This window comes from Oncorhynchus clarkii, chromosome 5 (assembly GCF_045791955.1).
Source record: "Oncorhynchus clarkii lewisi isolate Uvic-CL-2024 chromosome 5, UVic_Ocla_1.0, whole genome shotgun sequence".
Lineage (NCBI taxonomy): Eukaryota > Metazoa > Chordata > Actinopteri > Salmoniformes > Salmonidae > Oncorhynchus > Oncorhynchus clarkii.
The window spans coordinates 73,480,759-73,499,973 of record NC_092151.1 but is presented as its reverse complement, the minus strand read 5'-3'; the positions used below and the strand labels follow the sequence as shown (position 1 = coordinate 73,499,973).

General features: G+C 43.1%; 1 protein-coding gene across 3 annotated transcripts in view; it reads right to left on the bottom strand.

Moving 5' to 3' along the window:
• The window catches only part of LOC139409367 (mast/stem cell growth factor receptor Kit-like), a 45,020-nt gene that overhangs the window by 13,053 nt on the left and 12,752 nt on the right, over positions 1-19,215 (bottom strand). The window contains exons 3-13 of one of the 3 annotated variants that reach the window (XM_071154408.1): positions 18,364-18,648; positions 18,091-18,230; positions 17,535-17,730; positions 17,198-17,384; positions 11,315-11,430; positions 10,895-11,009; positions 8,943-9,127; positions 4,623-4,729; positions 4,220-4,346; positions 3,558-3,662; positions 556-666 (exon numbers count right to left, since the gene is read on the bottom strand). In XM_071154408.1, the coding sequence (XP_071010509.1) occupies positions 556-666; positions 3,558-3,662; positions 4,220-4,346; positions 4,623-4,729; positions 8,943-9,127; positions 10,895-11,009; positions 11,315-11,430; positions 17,198-17,384; positions 17,535-17,730; positions 18,091-18,230; positions 18,364-18,648 (1,674 nt within the window). The remainder of the gene's footprint in view (positions 1-555; positions 667-3,557; positions 3,663-4,219; positions 4,347-4,622; positions 4,730-8,942; positions 9,128-10,894; positions 11,010-11,314; positions 11,431-17,197; positions 17,385-17,534; positions 17,731-18,090; positions 18,231-18,363; positions 18,649-19,215) is intronic. The other 2 variants (XM_071154409.1, XM_071154410.1) reach the window with 2 other exon arrangements.

Sequence of the window (19,215 nt, the reverse complement as noted above, 5' to 3'; positions counted from 1 at the left end):
GTTTTAACTGTGGCCAAGTAGGCTGCCAAGTAGGCTACTGTACTCCTACTCAAAACAAGTGCATCTACTCACTAAGACAGCTGTAAACTCAGTCCAGTTCAAAGTAAATGGCACAGATCCATATTTGGCAATGGTCTATTTGCATATAGGCCTACTGCAGCTCTGATTGGTAATGATGAAACGGTCTGTGTAGAGTATTGGCTGAGTATGGGCTGAGTCATGTGCAAAATAATCATACTTCGATGCGTTGTGCCGGCAACAAATTATTTTGCATAGTTCGTTTTGTTTCGGTATGTTGCATTGAAAGTGGATAATATTGAGTGGATTCAACACAATTGCTACAGTAAAGAGAAACGTTGATAGTGTTAATAGGGAAAACTCTAGAAAGGCTGATATTTCGCCAACAAGTCATACAATCCTTGGTGATAAAAGGGAGGATTGTTCCGATTAGTACTGTATCTCAAAAACCTCTGCCAACTGTAGTTCCCAGATTGATAGTAGAATAGATTAGAATGAGAATAAGCCCTACAGTCCTCTAGACATGCTGCTCCTTACCTCCAACAGTACAGGCTCCCAACAGGTTGACAATGTTCATGTGGTTTCCCAGGTAACTGAGAACTTTCAGCTCTGACATCAGAGCCTCCTTCTCAGTGGCATGGGCACTGGCTGTGGAAACACCACCAGGACATGATCATTTAAAAGTGCTTCAAAGTCATCATCAAAGAAAACATCACAGGAAGTATGGCCTCTGGCTGGTTTATTGTAACAAGCATACATAAACTACATGACCAAAAGAATGTGGACACCTGCTTGTTGAACATCTCATTCCAAAATCATGGACATTAATATGGAGTTGGTCCCCCCTTTGCTGAATAACAGCCTTGACTCTTCTGGGAAGGCATTCCACTAGATGTTGGAACATTGCAACGGGGGCTTGCTTCCATTCAGCCACAAGAGCATTGAATGAGGTTGGGTACTGATGTTGGGCGATGAGACCTGGCTCTCAGTCAGTGTTCCAATTCATCCCAAAGGTGTTCGATGGGGTTGAGGTCAGGGCTCTTTGCAGGCCAGTCGAGTTCTTCCACACCGATCTCAATAAACCTTTTCTGTATGGACCTTGCTTTGTGCACGGGGGCATTGTCATGCTGAAACAGGAAAGGGCCTTCCCCAAACTGTTGCCACAAAGTTGGAAGCACAGAATCGTCTGAAATGTCATTGTATGTTGTAGCGTTAAGATTTCCCTTTACCGGAACTAAGGAGCCTAGCCCGAACCATGAAAAATAGTCATCTTCCACCACACTTTACAGTTGGCACTATACATTCAGCAGGTAGCGTTCTACGTGCATCTGCCAAACACAGATTTGTTTGTCGGACTGCCAGATGGTGAAGCATGATTCATCACTCCAGAGAACGAGTTTCCACTGCTCCAGAGTCCAATCGCGGCGAGCTCAACACCACCCCATCCGATGTTTGGCATTGTGCATGGTGACCTTAGGCTTGCATGCGTCTGCTTGGGCCAAGGAAACCCATTTCATGAAGCTCCCAACGAACAGCTTTTGTGCTGACGTTGCTTCCAACTTACTTGTTGGAAAGGTAGCAAGTAATGATCATGCCACGTTGAAAGTCACTGAGCTCTTCAGTAAGGTCATTCTACTGCCACTGTTTGTCTATGGAGATTGTATGGCTGTGTGCTCGATTTTATACACTTGTCTGAACCGTATCTGGCTGAAATAGCTGAATCTACTAATTTGAAGGGGTGTCCACATACTTTTGTATATACGGTGGATTCAGAAATTATTCAGACCCCTTGACTTTTCCACATTTTGCTATGTTATAGCCTTATTCTAAACATTATTTTAAAAAAAATTTCCCATCATCAATTTACACACAATAGCCAAAAATGACAATGAACATTTAGGCTAATTGATTAAAAAGAAAAACTTACATATCACATTGACGTAAGTATTCAGACCCTTTACTCAGTACTTTGTTGAAGCACCTTTGGCAGTGATTACAGCCTTGAGTCTTCTTAAGTATGACGTTACAAGCTTGGCACACCTGTATTTGGGGAGTTTATCCCATTCTTCTCTGCAGAGCCTCTCAAGCTCTGTCAGGTTGAATGGGGAGCATCACTGCACAGCTATTTTCAGGGCTCTCTAGAGATGTTCAATCTGGTTCAAGTCTGGGCTCTGGTTGGGACACTCAAGGACATTCAGAGACTTGTCCCAAAGCCACTCCTGTGTTGTCTTGGCTGTGTGCTAAGGGTCGTTGTCCTGTTGGAAGGTGAACCTTCGCCCCAGTCTGAGTTGCTGAGTGCTCTGGAGCAGGTTTTTATCAAGGATCTCTCTGTACTTTGCTCTGATCATCTTTCTCTCGATGCTGAATAGTCTCCTGGCCCCTGCCGCTGAAAAACATCCCAAAAGCATGATGTTGCCACCACCATGCTTCACCGTACAGATGGTGCAAGGTTTCCTCCAGACGTGATGCTTGGCATTCAGGCCAATGAGTTCAAAATTGTTTTAATCAGACCAGAGAATCTTGTTCCTCATGGTCCGAAAGTCAGTTAGTGCCTTTTGGCAAACTCCAAGTGGGCTGTCATGTACCTTTTACTGAGGAGTGGCTTCGTCTGGCCACTCTATCATAAAGACCTGATTGGTAGAGTGCTGCAGAGATTGTTGACCTTCCGGAAGGTTCTCTCTTCTTCACAGAGGAACTCTGGAGGTCTGTCAGAGTGACCATCGGGTTCTTGGTCATCTCCCTGACCAAGGCCCTTCTCACCTGATTGCTCAGTTTGGCCGGGCAGCCAGCTCTCGGAAGAGTCTTGGTGGTTCATAACTTCTTCCACTTAAGAATGATGGAGGCCAGTGTGTTCTTAGGGACCTTCAATGCTGCAGACCCTTCCCCAGGTCTGTGCCTTGGAGCTCTATGGACAATTCCTTTGACTTCAAGGCTTGGTTTCTTCTCTGACATGCACTGTCAATTGTGGGACCTTATATATATAGACAGGTGTGTGGCTTTCCAAATCATGTCCAATCAATTGGATTTACCACAGATGGACTCCAATTAATGATCATCTCAAGGATGATTAATGGAAACAGGATGCACCTGAGCAAAGGGTCTGAATACTTATGTAAATAAGGTATTTCAATTTTTATTTAAGAAATTTGCAAACATTTATAAAAAAAACAGTTTTTGCTTTGTCATTATGGGGTATTGTGTATAGATTGATGAGGGGGAAAAAAATAATTATGACATTTTAGAATAAGGCTTTAACGTAACAAAATGTGGAAAAAGTCACGGGGTTTGAATACTTTCCGAATGCACTGTATAGTGTACATCAATGCAAACACACACACACACGGTCAATAGCTAGTCAAATACATTTAGTTAAATATCCGGGTGTTTAGCACCCATAGTTAAGGGCAGGGGTTCTCTCTGACAGTGTGACCTGACCAGGTCTGATCAGTCAGACACCTTAAAATACACACATCTATCACCAAAATGTGTCTATTTTCATTGCTATATCAGCATTTTTACCATAATTTGTGATGTCTTACGTTTGAGCATTTTGACCGCCACTGTCATCACTGTATCAGCTTTGGACATTCCATAAGCAGTAGCCTCCACTACCTTCCCGAAGGCTCCGGAGCCCAGAGTTTTCCCTGCATGGAAACACAGACAGACAGACAGACCAATGTTACTCCATCCTGTTCCTCTCCCACATCCTGTCTCCGCCACCTGTTACCAGGACATGCAGGATCCTGTTTGGGGTGGTTCGGATGAGAAAAAAAAAACCTCAAAAATGTCAACAGAGCGTTTGCTTAGAGGGAGGGGTTGGTGTTCTTTATTAAAGAAAGCATCTACATTAAATACATCATGCTCAGTGTATGCTCAGGGCTATTGTAAAAGTGTGACCAACTGGTGAGCAAATAGAGTGTAAATCCATCATTTTGAGACATGCCCTGGGGATAAGGTATGATGTCACAACAAAGATACATTGCCTGGCTCCAAATAGCAAAACAAAATACACTTCATTTCAACACCTGCTGCTATCGATTGAAACACATAAAATAGACCTAGATAATATTAAAACAAATGGTATATCATACAGTTCTGGATTAGAGATGATACATACAGTACTGCAAGATGTCTGGGGCATCCTCCCTGCTTGGTGATTACCAGTGCTTTTTCTGAGTGTGTTGATAGCAAAGGAACTCACCGAAACGCAGTTTGTCCCGGGGGAACTCCCACTCGTGATCGTATGGGAGCTGGGTAGGGTCAATATACACATAGTTGTTTCCGTGGATACCTTCAATGACTTTCCACTGGATCTGGTATTTGGGTTTCTGTGAGGCCAGCAGAGTTATATTTGGATAAGTACAGAGGACACCATTAAACTCACATCAATCGTGGTACTTCAGCATAAAGTTTATTGACCTCTGAGTTAATGCAAATATAGTTTTAAAGGTGAGCTACTGTACCTTATCTTTGCCTATGACTTACTGTGTGTAATTTTCAAAGTTTATACAGGTGTGTAGCCATTTGTAGAAGTGGTTGTGATGTATGAGAAGAGGTGAGTTTGGGTAGTTACCTGAGTAGAGGTAGTGAGTTTGGGTAGTTACCTGCAGGTACTTGTAGAAGAGCACTATGAGGATGAGGATGAGGAGGGCGGAGGCTGACACTATGCCAATCAGCAGAGGTGTGAAGAGCTCATGGGGAACTGTTCTCTCTGCAGGGACACACACCAGAGAGAGACATACAGTATCAGTGTAACGTTATATATATATATATATATATATATATATATATATATATATATATATATATATATCTAACAGATAGATAGATATCAGTGTAACGTTGGAGATTGATACAGTGGGGCAAAAAAGTATTTAGTCAGCCACCAATTGTGCAAATTCTCCCACTTAAAAAAATGAGAAGCCTGTCATTTTCATCATAGGTACACTTCAACTATGACAGACAAAATGAGAAAAAAAAATCCAGAAAATCACATTGTAGGATTTTTTATGAATTTATTTGCAAATTATGGTGCAAAATAAGTATTTGGTCAATAACAAAAGTTTTCACTCAAAATCTCACGATACATGGCCCCATTCATTCTTTCCTTTACACGGATCAGTCGTCCTGGTCCCTTTGCAGAAAAACAGCCCCAAAGCATGATGTTTCCACCCCCATGCTTCACAGTAGGTATGGTGTTCTTTGGATGCAACTCAGCATTCTTTGTTACTTTGGTCCCAGCTCTCTGCAGGTCATTCACTAGGTGTGGTTCTGGGATTTTTGCTCACCGTTCTTGTGATCCTTTTGACCCCACGGGGTGAGATCTTGCGTGGAGCCCCAGTTCAAGGGAGATTATCAGTGGTCTTGTATGTCTTCCATTTCCTAATAATTGCTCCCACAGGTGATTTCTTCAAACCAAGCTGCTTACCTATTGCAGATTCAGTCTTCCCAGCCTGGTGCAGGTCTACAATTTTGTTTGTGGTGTCCTTTGACAGCTCTTTGGTCTTGGCCATAGTGGAGTTTGGAGTGTGACTGTTTGAGGTTGTGGACAGAGGACAGAGTGGAGGACAGAGGAGCCTCTTAAAGAAGAAGTTACAGGTCTGTGAGAGCCAGAAATCTTGCTTGTTTGTAGGTGACCAAATACTTATTTTTTCCACCATAATTTGCAAATAAATTCATTAAAAATCCTACAATGTGATTTTCTAGTCTGTCATAGTTGAAGTGTACCTATGATGAAAATTACAGGCCTGTCTCATCTTTTTAAGTGGGAGAACTTTCACAATTGGTGGCTGACTAAATACTTTTTTGCCCCACTGTATATAACAGACAGAGATAAAAGAGAAAGATATCAGTGAGGAACACTGATAGACAGAAATCAGTTTTAATGTTAGGCAACATATTAGCCTTTAGCACTGAGCAGTATCATATGTGCTACATTGTGGTCTTTCAGTGATCACTCAAAGGTGATCATATTACTTGAATCAAACTGTGTTTTCTGTATTTTGTATACTATTTATTACCCAATTCCTTAATTCCCATTCTAGTTGTGCAGCATGCAGTAATGCTGTGCAGCATGATGTGGTGGTGCTGCTGCTGTTGTTGTTATGTATATCTGTATAATGAGTCTTCTGTTCCTTTGTGTAGCGGTTTGTGATGTGTTATTGTTTTGCTAGCTCTGTACACTGGGGTGTAATAAGCTCTTTAGCCATAAGAGGCTTTCTCTCCATTTCAAATCATATGAGAATGCAGAGTATGCAGGAACTAATCCTCTGTAAACCTGTTAGTGGCTTTGAAAGCTCTCCCTCCATCCCTATTTTATTCCCCTACAACTCCCTGGGTCCATGGAGGGCTGCGTCCAAAATTCCCACAGCGTCTAAACACTCAGCCAGGACTCCCACTGTGCACCAGACTTCCCTGTACGTCTCCACGCGTCTGTGCAGCTCTGCAGAGAGGAGCGCTAAAGCCTGGGCACATGCTCCTCCAGGTCTGTCCTGCTCTGCAGAGAGGAGCGCTAAAGCCTGGGCACATGCTCCCCCAGGTCTGTTATGCTCTGCAGAGAGGAGCGCTAAAGCCTGGGCACATGCTCCCCCAGGTCTGTTATGCTCTGCAGAGAGGAGCGCTAAAGCCTGGGCACATGCTCCCCCAGGTCTGTTATGCTCTGCAGAGAGGAGCGCTAAAGCCTGGGCACATGCTCCCCCAGGTCTGTCCTGCTCTGCAGAGAGGAGCGCTAAAGCCTGGGCACATGCTCCCCCAGGTCTGTCCTGCTCTGCAGAGAGGAGTGCTAAAGCCTGGGCACATGCTCCTCCAGGTCTGTCCTGCTCTGCAGAGAGGAGCGCTAAAGCCTGGGCACATGCTCCCCCAGGTCTGTCATGCTCTGCAGAGAGGAGCGCTAAAGCCTGGGCACATGCTCCCCCAGGTCTGTTATGCTCTGCAGAGAGGAGCGCTAAAGCCTGAGCACATGCTCCCCCAGGTCTGTCCTGCTCTGCAGAGAGGAGCGCTAAAGCCTGGGCACATGCTCCCCCAGGTCTGTCATGCTCTGCAGAGAGAAGCGCTAAAGCCTGGGCACATGCTCCCCCAGGTCGGTCATGCTCTGCAGAGAGGAGCGCTAAAGCCTGGGCACATGCTCCCCCAGGTCTGTCATGCTCTGCAGAGAGGAGATTGCCTGGCTTTTTAATTATTTAACCTGTATTTAACTAGGCAAGTCAGTTAAGAAAAAAATATTATTATTCACAGCCGACTTGAACCATGGACTGTAGGGACACCTCTTGCACTGTGATGCAGTGCCTTAGACCTCTGCACCACTCAGGAGCACAGCTACACACACACCTCGTCCATAATGCCCACCCACATGCCCACTGTGTCCAGGCAGCTACCCCTCCTCCTCTACACCATACCAATCTTATTTTCATACCCACGCCAAGACAACTCTTCTCACTCTTGCTTCATCTGCCGTCATACTCCACTAGCGCATCCCACAGTATATAAACAGGATGTTCTAGATAGCTGGATTTGTGGTCCAAAAGTACTCTATACCCTACCACTGATGACCATTTATGCCAGTAAGTGATGATACATTATCACAAATCACACATGTTTGTGGTATGTCCCTCTGCCTATGTTTACATAAGAGACTCTAGGCCTATATGAGTGTTTAATCTTGAACCTCTATCAATGGGTAAGATCCATGTCAAAATCCAAGTCCTTCGTAAACATTCAGATGAACCAAATTGAGAAATGGTTTGGGTGAGTGTTGATGATGCGTATAACTTAAACGACCTTGATCCACATAAAGAGAAACAGCTGTAACTCTGCACCTCAGGTTAGACATAATGGGAGAAGGAATGAGCTGTCTGACCGAAATGTTCTTGGTGACCTGTACAAATTACAGATGGAAAGTAATGTAGTTCATGTAATGTAGTACTGCATTAACGACATTCATTTATGAATATTTCATATTAAGTATTGTCTATAAAATATATATGATGAACAATCAAACACAGACACCTTCCAGTCACTGTGTCCTCTCTAGGTTTGTTGACACTGTACAATAATATATAATTATAATATAATATAATCCCAAAATAGGGATATCCTAGGGATTAACACCAAACACATAAATTTAAAAACACACGGACAGGCTAGCTGACACCAGGACCACATAAACACCCCCAAGCCCCCCGCCAATAACTCCTGACTCTTGTGTATACTGCTTGTGTATTTGTATTTATTATGGATCCACATTAGCAGCTGCCAAAGCAGCAGCTACTATTTCTGGGGTCCAGAAAAATTAAGGGAGTTTATACAATTTTATAAACATTACATTCACAGATTTCACAACACACTGTGTGTGTGAGTGAGTGAGTGAGTGAGTGAGTGAGTGAGTGAGTGAGTGAGTGAGAGAAGGAGGGTTACTTTAGTACTCTAGGAACCTTATGGCAGGTTTATGTAGAGTAGAGTCCTCTTTAGGCCAACAGTTGTGAGGTACACAAATAGTCCATTGTTCACATTCACAAAACACAGCTATCGGCTAGTAAGGAAGACATCGGTTTATGAATGCATATCTGGGCTAATATGAAAAATACTGAATGCTAATAAGTTCCTGGGAATGGGTCCAGAGAGATAAGTTGTCTGAGCCGGTAGATTCCGGAGAGTGAGGGGTCTGTGTTTTTCTCATGGAGTCTGCAAAGTGCTCTGCTCAAGGTGAGACAAGGCAAGGCTATGCAAAATTCACCTCTTAAAAACAACACATTTTTACCGATTGTGCGTGCATGTGTTTATCCAGGAATAATTGCTGACACACACAGTCACACATACACATAGCAGGACGATGAGCTTCAATCCTATCACAGAGGTACAGACAGCACCTTCCCAGTAACTGTATGTGTGTGTATGTATGTGTGTGTGTGTGTGTCACCACAACTCACCACTGATAGAGAACAGTGTGAAGTCCTGCTCTCCCTCCACGGTAGCCACACACTCCAGCGTGTGGAATCTTCCCGTGGTAATGTTCAGCCTGCTCTCCACCTCCGTCTTCCCAAAGGAAGGACTCAACAATGTCACTGTGACAATGTCCTGCTCCTCCTGAGTGGCGTTCATCTGGTGGGAGCACCTGAGGGGGACAACGGGACAAACTGTCTACCAAACTAGTGTGACTGAATTTGGATGTTGTTTTCAGTAGCTTTGAGTCCATAGTTTCATGTGGCACTAAACACAGCAGTTGTTATTGTAAAACGGATGAATGTACTGTTATGTACTGAGTATACAAACGGGAGACAAAGGATTCACATTAGATCATGGACATTTAAAAGTGAGGAAATTTGGATTGAAATGCAGGTAATTTAGAGTCAACCATCCCCTCTTTCCCCAATTGTGTTCACCATAAGTGCCCTTCAAAACAACAGCCAGGTACAGAGAGTCTTTGGACAGCACTAGGGCATGACGCATACGAACATACATTGGTCTTAAATCAATGTTCCCAGATAAAACATCACTGTCCCAGGCTAAATCAATCCATCCCCAACCATGCCAGTCTTCCAGCGCAAACTAAAGGAACACATACGATCCTCCACATCAGCTCAAACAACATCACCTTAGAGGTACACAAAGTCCACAGAGTGAAAACATGTGTTATCCAATATCATCAAGTTACATTATGATGACAGCTATAATGTTGAAAGGGAAAAGGCTGGGGATTAGTCTGTTGTTTGAAGTAGAGCACAATGATTGGAAGAAGTAGAGAGTGCCCCAAGCAAGGCTCCACATTTCACAGCACCGTACCAAGAAAAGCAGCTGTTTTCCACATACTGACAGGCCAAGTCACACTTAAAGAACATCTCAGAGCTTCTTCAGTGTACGTGTGTACAGTATGTGTGTGCAGTATGTGTGTGTTAATAGTCTAATAAATAACATGAGCTGGAGCACATTCAGAGAACATTATTTAGTGTGGAGCTGCTGACTAACGGCAAATAAACTGCAAGCCATCAAAAAATAAATAAAGAGAGCCGCACACTCTATAAAAATATAGAAACTCACAGTTTACTGGGTATAAATTACTGGGAGTTTATATATAGAGAGTGTGAGACTATTTATTTGTATGTACCAATAAAGTTGGATTTGTGGGCCAATAAAGGCTGATTTTAAACATCGAGGCATTCTAAAGACATTTCATACCATCACCTAGTACCTTAAGTATACAAAAAAATAAAATACACATGGCAAGGGTAACTATAAGCATGTTTGTTTGAGTTGGACAGCTCTAAGTTGAATTGATCCTAATTGAAAGTGATTGGATAATGATTAGCCAATTGCCTCTGACTCATTGGGATTGGTGTTGCCATCATCATTATAAATAACTTCTGAGAACATACTGTCCAATCCCCAAACCATAACGTTCATCTCATTCCAAGCCAACAAACCAATCACAAATCACCTCTCCAAACCTTGATCAGTTCAGTCCACCAACAAATAACACCTGTCCAATCCCACTTCTGCTTATTCTCTGGGAAGGTCAAGACAAATAGAGCATTTTGAAACCCTCTCACTAAGGTCTTCTCAAATCAAATCAAATTTTAATGGTTGCTTTCACATATTTAACAGATATTATTGTGTAACAAAATTGTTGTGTTCCTAGCTCCAACAGTGCAGTATTATCTAACAATACACACAAATCTACAAAGTAAAATAATGGAATTAAGATATATAGAAATATTATGAAGAGCAACATCGGAGGAAGTAGATAACGGGCTTCATAGACAAAATCCTGAAATATCCCTTTAAGTCATTACAGTTGAATTTCTAAATTCCCTCGATCTATCAACACAGACCAATCATAGCATATCATTGGGAGTATGTGTGTGTGTTACCCCAGTGATCTCACCTCATATAAGGCTGTTCACAGTAGTACCAGGTGATCTGTGGGGCAGGGTATCCCTCAGCTACACATCGCACCTGTCCATCAACTGGGCCATCATGAGATACAATCTCTGGTTTACCTGAGCACAAACATGTTAGTGTTGATGCCAGGTGGGTATATATAGCATATAAATCAACCGTGATGCTCTGGATTACTGCAGTTTTGATGGTTGGGGGAGGGGGGGGGGGGGGGCGAAAGAGGTGTTGGGCTTTAACACATACGCCAAATGGTCTGTGAAAATCTGGTCGTAAATGCCATATCATGTTAATGATCAATTGCATCATATTGACAGTATGCAGAAGTGAAGTCTCAGACTGCACATTTCCCAATATAATGTATGTGAGGCTCCAGGGCACCTTAAGATAATATAATGTCATGACTTACTGATAACGTAGACGGTAAATGACTGATTGATTGTTGCATCACCATTGGAGGCATAAAAGGTGTAGACCCCACTCTCTGACATTTTCAAACGCACCAGCCTGAGCTCACTGTTGTACCTGGTGATTAAATCAACCACAAAATGTAAAAAAACAACTGGTGTTATTGCAGCTGATTTATTTAAGTAAACCACCTCATGATTAACACAGTACCAGGCTTGGTTCAGCAACTGCCCAATGATTCTTTACCACCAGAAAGACGGTTATTTCCCCACAGTTTAACTGCACAGTATTACAGCACACACAAAAAGCCCAGAAGCACTAATTAATTTTTACTGAATTTCTCAGGCAGCTCTGGAGTGTGGTAAAGCAGGGCCAGGGAAAGGCTGGCTGTTGCATAAAAGTGTAATCATCTCTCAATGACCCAGGGCCAGTTAGGAACCAAAGGTGTTACATTTCAGTGAGAGGGTGTAATGAACATATTCATCATGTGGTAGGCCCAGGGCAAGGAGAGTGTGTTGTTCTGTATTTGTGTGTGGACGTGTTTAACTATACTTTTTTTTTGTTGTGTGTGTGTGTGTTTATCTATACTTGTTGGGACCCGAAGTCACCACGATGATAGTAAACTAATGAAAATTTGACCAACTGGGGACATTTTGTTGGTCCCTACAATGTTGAATGCTATTTCTAGGGGGTTTAGTGCTAAGGTTAGAATTAGTGTTAGAATTAGGTTAGGCGCTAGGGTTAAGTTTAGGGTATAGGTTAGGGAAAATAGGATTTTGAATGGGACTGAATTGTATGTGCCCACAAGGTTAGCTGTGCAAGACTGTGTGTGTGTGTGTGTGTGTGTGTGTGTGTGTGTGTGTGTGTGTGTGTGTGTGTGTGTGTGTGTGTGTGTGTGTGTGTGTGTGTGTGTGTGTCAGGGTTCCCATTAGCCAGTAATTGCCGGATTTTGGCAGATTTTTTAAATTTTTATTCCGTCCAATTCTCCGGGGTTGCCCTGCGGCTGAGGAAGGAAAGAAAGCGAGAGATGAACCTTGGCCTAGCCTAATGTTGATTGCGAAGATGGAGGCATTTTTCATTGAGTAAAACAAAAGTTAGAGAGTACGCCTATAGTGAAAAGTCTTCAAGGCAGGGCTCCAGACTGACTATTTAGTTGCATTTTGCCACCCTTTGACTAGGTTGTGCAAGTAAAAAAAATGATTGGTTGCGTCGGTGCGGGCTGCACATGAATTCAGCTCACTAAAAACATATTTTTTAGGAGGTTAAAAACATGATTAGGTCAAACAGTAAAGTTCATTATCCTCATGATTCCTGTCATGAAAGTGTGTGCCTGCCTGCCCCTGTACCTGTTTCGCTGGGGCCTGTTTCTGTGTCCAGCGAGCCATTCTATCTCTCTCTCCTTTCCTGGGGGGAAAAAAATGCTCTGGGAGAAAGAAAAGTGTTCTAATTGTATAACATTTGAATATCCAGTTGCTGGGAAAACACAGCTATACTGTTGTCACAGATGGAGAGAAGATGTTCTCAGCTTTCTGTATGTATACTTTCTATTTCTCAACTCTTCAATTATAAGCTCAATAGCAACTATTTTTACAGATATGGAGCTAGCGAAATGTGCATTGGCCATTCGGAGTGCATAGGCCTCATTGGACATTTTTTTGCACGTTAAATGTACTGTTAAATTAATACATGGCTACTATGAGTGGGTATTATCTTTAGAGTTAGTGATATCGCTAATGTATTTTGATTTTCCACTTACTCAGGTGGTGAATTAGCCCCAAATAAATCAGCCTATGATATTAGAGCACATAAGGATGCAAGCAACAAAAATCTGAAAATTCTGGAGCTCTATTTGAAAAGTAAAATATAACAACAATTGCATCATTGTCTACCCACAATGCATGACATATTACTGGATTAGGTTGCACATTCAAATATTTTGAATCCCAACATCACAAGATAATTACACAACTTATTTCTTCAATAAGTTCAAATCCCCGAGCTGACAAGGTACAAATCTGTCGTTCTGCACCTGAACAGGCAGTTAACCCACTGTTCCTAGGCCGTCATTGAAAATAAAAATGTGTTCTTAACTGACTTGCCTAGTTAAATAAAAGCTATAATAAAAAATACCATCTCTGTAGTCTATTACACTGTGAATGACTTTATAAGATGATAGGCCTACTATTTTTTTCTATTGTGTGATGGCACCATTTTTGGGGGGTAAAACCAAATCATAGGCTGGTGCCACCAGGGGAAAACGTTCATCTGGAGCCCTGCTACAAGGGTAAAGTCCTCCGTATGGAAAAGTTTTAATGTTGTAGTGAACAAAGATGAGAAGAATGTTGGCGCAGACAAATGTAGGCTACTGTGCAACACACTCTTCAGGTAGGAAGACATTTTACATTCATTTATATTTTTGTATTTATAATCATTTGTTTTATCATTATTGTTATTTTTAAAATATCATTGTTATTATTGTAGACCTATTTATTAACCCAAACCAGTTATTTAAAATATGCAAAATGTGCTTTATTTCATTCTTTTGAGACATTTTCATTGGCTAAATTAAGTTCGATCTGTCTTTTTAATTGTGTGCTCCGTATTTTGTTTAAGATGGGTTATAAGTAGGCATGTTGTAAAATAAATCTCATTAACCTATTGCTGTCATTTGTTGGGTATGGTATGCACTAGCCTTTCTTGGTAATTGCTCCAATATAGCCTGTTTAAAACTTTTGTGAAGGTTTAAACCAGTTTGTAAGTGCATAGTTTAATTTTGTTGAGCCAGTTTCTTTGGCCAAAATAAGTTCCAACTATAATGTTGTGTTTACCGCAATATAATTTATCCTGTTTGTATTTTCCCAAAAAACAAATGGCTTGACTTGCTTTTGACATTACCCTAATAAAATGTAGAAACGTTTGTGAAGATTTGGTGTGGTGTGGCTAATAGCCTATTATTTTTATTGATTTTTTTTATTTAAACGTTTATTTAACTAGGCAAGTCAGTTAATAACACATTCTTATTTACAATGACGTCCTACCAAAAGGCAAAAAGGCCTCCTGCGGGGACGGGTGCTGGGATTAAAAATATAAAAAAATCAACAAAACACACATCACGCCGAGAGACAACATAACACTACATAAAGAGAGACCTAAGACAACAACATAGCAAGGCAGCAACACATGACAACACAGCATGGTAACAACACAACATAACAACAACATGGTAGCAACACAACATGGTAGCAGCACAAAACATGGTACAAACATTACTGGGCACAGACAACAGCACAAAGGGCAAGGTAGAGACAACAATACATCACACAAAGCAGTCACAACTGTCAGTAAGTGTCCATGATTGAGTCTTTGAATGAAGAGATTGAGATAAAACTGTCCAGTTTGAGTGTTTTTAGCAGCTTGTTCCAGTCGCTAGCTGCAGTGAACTGAAAAGAGGAGCGGCCCATGGATGTGTGTGCTTTGGGGAATTAAACAGAGTGTGACTGACAGAACGGGTGTTGTATGTGGAGGATGAGGGCTGCAGTAGATATCTCAGATAGGGGGGAGTGAGGCCTAAGAGGGTTTTATAAATAAGCATCAACCAGCATCTTGCTACGGGTATACAGAGATGACCAGTTTACAGAGGAGTATAGAGTGCAGTGATGTGTCCTATAAGGAGCATCAGTGGCAAATCTGATGACCGAATGGTAAAGAATATCTAGCCACTCGAGAGCACCCTTACCTGCCGATCTGCCGATCTACGTCTCCGTAATCTAGTAAGGTGGTCATCTGAATCAGGGTTAGTTTGACAGCTGTGGTGACAGAGGAGCGATTACGACAGAGGAAACCATGTCTAGATTTAACCTTAGCCTGCAGCTTTGATATGTGCTGAGAGAAGGACAGTGTACCATCTAGCCATATTCCCAAGTACTTGTGTGAAGTGACTACCTCAAGCTCTAAACCCTCAGACGTAGTAATCACACCGGTGGGGAGTGGGGCATTCTTCTTACCAAACCACAACCTTTGTTTTGGAGGTGTTCAGAACAAGGTTAAGGGCAGAGAAAGTTTGTTGGACACTAAGAAAGCATTGTTGTAGAGCATTTAGCACAAAATCCGGGGAGCCGCCACCTGAGTATAAGACTGTATCATCTACATATAAATGGATGAGAGAGCTTCGTACTGCCTGAGCTATGCTGTTGATGTAAATTGAGAAGAGCGTGGGGCCTAGGATCGAGCCTTGGGGTACTCCCTTGGTGACACGCAGTGGCTGAGACAGCAGATTTTCTGAATTTATACACTGTGCTCTTTGAGAGAGGTAGTTAGTAAACCAGGCCAAAGACCCCTCAGAGACACCATATACTGCAAGTCTATGATATGAAGGCAGTGCGCACTGGTGCTCCAAATGACTGACAGCTGAATGAGGTGAGGAAGAATGTTTTAGGGCTACCAGAATGACTCCTATAATATAAAAATATGATGCTCATCTTTCAAAAAAATATTAAAGTTGACAATTTACGAATTAGCCTCTTTCTGTACGCTTATATCTGTATAACAGACACAGAAACCTATCAGACAAGTATAAATTAATTAATGTCAGTGTTGTAGCATGCCACAGGCATATCTCTATCTCTCTGGGGCTAGGCCTAAACCTCTCTTCCTTTATATTATTACATCAATAGACCTACCCAGCAAACAGGGGACGTCCAGATGACATTCTGCAACATTCCTACTATGTTATCCCACTAACGTTCTAGGAAGGTTCTAAGAACGTCAATTGATGGTACCAAGGGAATGTTCTCTGGGGGACCTTCGTCTAGTTCCCTGTAAGTTCACATGACGTCATTGAGGACCATGTCAGGACCTTTTTAGGACATTCTCAGGACTTTCATCTTACTAGTCCTCAGGTAATCGCGTAATAGTCCCAATGGAACATTCTTTGGGGGACCTTTGTTTAGTTTCCTTGAAGTTCCCAGGATGTCATTGAGGACCATGTCAGGAACTTTTTAGGACATTCATTTTACTCGTCCTTAGGATGTCACGTGATGGTCTTAATGAAACATTCTCAGGTTTGTAGGACGTTGAGTCATGGTCCCCTGAAGGTTTTTTCTAGTTCACGGTTGGTCCCAGGGACATTCCCGGGGACGTTTTTAGGACATTATTGGGATGTTGAGTCATGGTCCCCTGGAGGCTTTGTCTAGTTACCGGTTGGTCCCGCGGACATCCCCAGGACATTCTTGGGACGTTGTGTGAAGGTCCCCTGAACATTATTGGGGGATTGTGTCATGGTCCCCTGGAGCTTCTTGTCAGGTGATGGTCCCAGTTGTCTCAGTATATTTTTATTATATATAATTTTGGGGGGTATTTTACCTTCTTTTTCTCCCCAATTTCAATCTTGTCTCATCACTGCAACTCCCCAACAGGCTCGGGAGGCGAAGGTCGAGTCATGCGTCCTTCGAAACATGACCCGCGAAACCACACTTCTAAACACCCGTCACTTAACCAGGAAGCCAGTCACACCAATGAGGAAACATCGTTCAACTGACGACCGAGGTCAGCCTGTTTGTTACCGGTTGGTCCCGGGGACATCCCTAGGATGTCAAGGATGTCAAGGTCCCTTGAACATTCTTGGGGAATTGCGTCATTGTCCCCTGGAGATTCTTGTCAGATGATGGTCTCAGTTGTCTCGGGAGGCCAATATCTGTCATTTATTGATGGCACTGGCTGCGTGGGTGGATGGCCTAATGGGTTACGCACCCAATGCATATGGATGACAGGTCAATTTCTTTAATGTCTGCTAAATTAAATCTTACCGGTCACTTGTCCGGCGCCAAATTATCCTAACGGAAACCCTGGTGGATGAGTGTGTGTGTTTGTTTGCGTGTGTGTGTACCTGTGTCGGTGGTTCTGTTTGGTGATGACATGATCAGAGGTGTTCCTTAGCTGCTGGCCTGAGAAGCTCCAGGAGAAGGTATGCGGTTTGGGATAGGCCTCCATGTCCACATGCAGGGACAGACTCTCCCCAGCACGCACACGCACAGAACTGTTATCTGACGGAGCCAGGTTGATGAAACCTCTATCTGGAAGACATTCAACAACCCACAGGTAAGACACATTGACAGTCACCCACATGAAAATACCTTTGACTCTTCTTAACAAAACCACTCCAACCCATTCAAATGGAGAATTTCAATATAGATCAGAAGTGCACTGCAATGCCATATACTCACCATAGACGTCCAGCCAGATTGACTCAGAGCTGATCCCCTTCTCATTCTGACCCTCACATCGATATCTCCCAGAATCCTGTGTCCCGACAGAGTTGACTTGGAGTGTAGCGCTGCGGACGTGTGTGATGGGCTCAGTCAGGATGCGTGAGCCATTCTCCACTGCCGGTTGCTGTGGATACGAAGCCCACACGGCATCCTGTCAATCAACACCCAGAGATCTATAGAGATTAACCCTGTCTGGTCTGGGCTGCATTCCTTCCCTCCCCGGGCAGGGGGACAGGAGGGCTTACCTCACGCACATACATGCACACACCTCAGGACCCTGAGACTCAGTAAACACACACACAGCCAACTGAACATCACACTAATTTCTCAAGATACTGATTTTTCAGACTTGGAGCATTTTGGACTCTCTAGCAAATATAAAAAATACATTTAACTTTTGCTCTATTTCAATAAAAATATATTTTCCAATCAGTCTATTGGAGAGCTGTCCTATAGGTATCCCTCCAGCCTCCCTGGCCAACCCCTCAGAGAGAGGGAAAAGGGTTCTCACCGTGCCCGGCGGAGCGGCCCACTTCAGCTTGATGTCTCCATTGACGTTGGTGGTGCTGCAGGTCAGGGTGAGATTCTGGCCCCGCGTCAGGACCACCCTCTTGGGCCCACGCAACTCAATCACTGGGGGCACATCTGGGACTGAGTAAAACATGTGAGAATATCAAATAAACTATGTCACGGATACAGTACTTCACATCCCAGAACACAAACACAGGAATGATTGTTTTAGTGCCTACATGCACAGATGCACGCACAGTTAATGCTATTTTACCTGGTCGCACAGTCAGATCATAGCTGTGTGATTTAACGAGGGCACCGCTCAGTCTGCCAGTGCAGATGTAACAGCCCTCAAAGGCCTTCTTAGTGTCATAGATAACCATGCCCCGCTCCAGGCTGGCAGCATAGTGGAGACCATTAGGGAGGGCACCGCCATGGCATGGCTCCAGGCGCAGGTTGACCACTCTGGGGTCGGTTGCTAGGCAGGGGATGGAGGCACTGTCTCCCGCACGAGTCAGGATACTGAACACAATGGTCTTTCTAAAGACATTATCAGGATCTGCCAAAAAAAGACTTTAAATCAACAGTGTGGTATGAAAACAGCCTCAGGTATATGGGACGATGTCCAGAGTACATGTGCTGTATGTATAGTACTGAGAGAAGAGATTAGGAGAGTGCTAATTATGTTATTCAAACATGGGGACAGATCCAGTTTGATCTTTAGCCAATAATCAATCAATTAGTGACACACATACATACACTGTAGGCACTTTCCAAGATATAAGCAGTTATTTTTTTTTTAAATATAAGCTTTATTTAACTAGGCAAGTTAGTTAAGAACAAATTCTTATTTACAATGACGGCCTACCACGGGAAAACCCGGAAGACACTGGGCCAATTGTGGGCCGCCCTATGGGACTCCCAATCATGGCTGGATGTGATACAGCCTGGATACAAACCAGGGACTGTAGTGATGCCTCTTGCACTGAGGCATCTTGCACTGAGACGCAGTGCCTTAGACCGCTGCGCCACTCAGGAGCCCAGATGCACTGCCATATGGACATGGCACGATCCAAAGACGGATCCAAATACCTATCAATCCAGTAAACACCTTCATGCACAAACA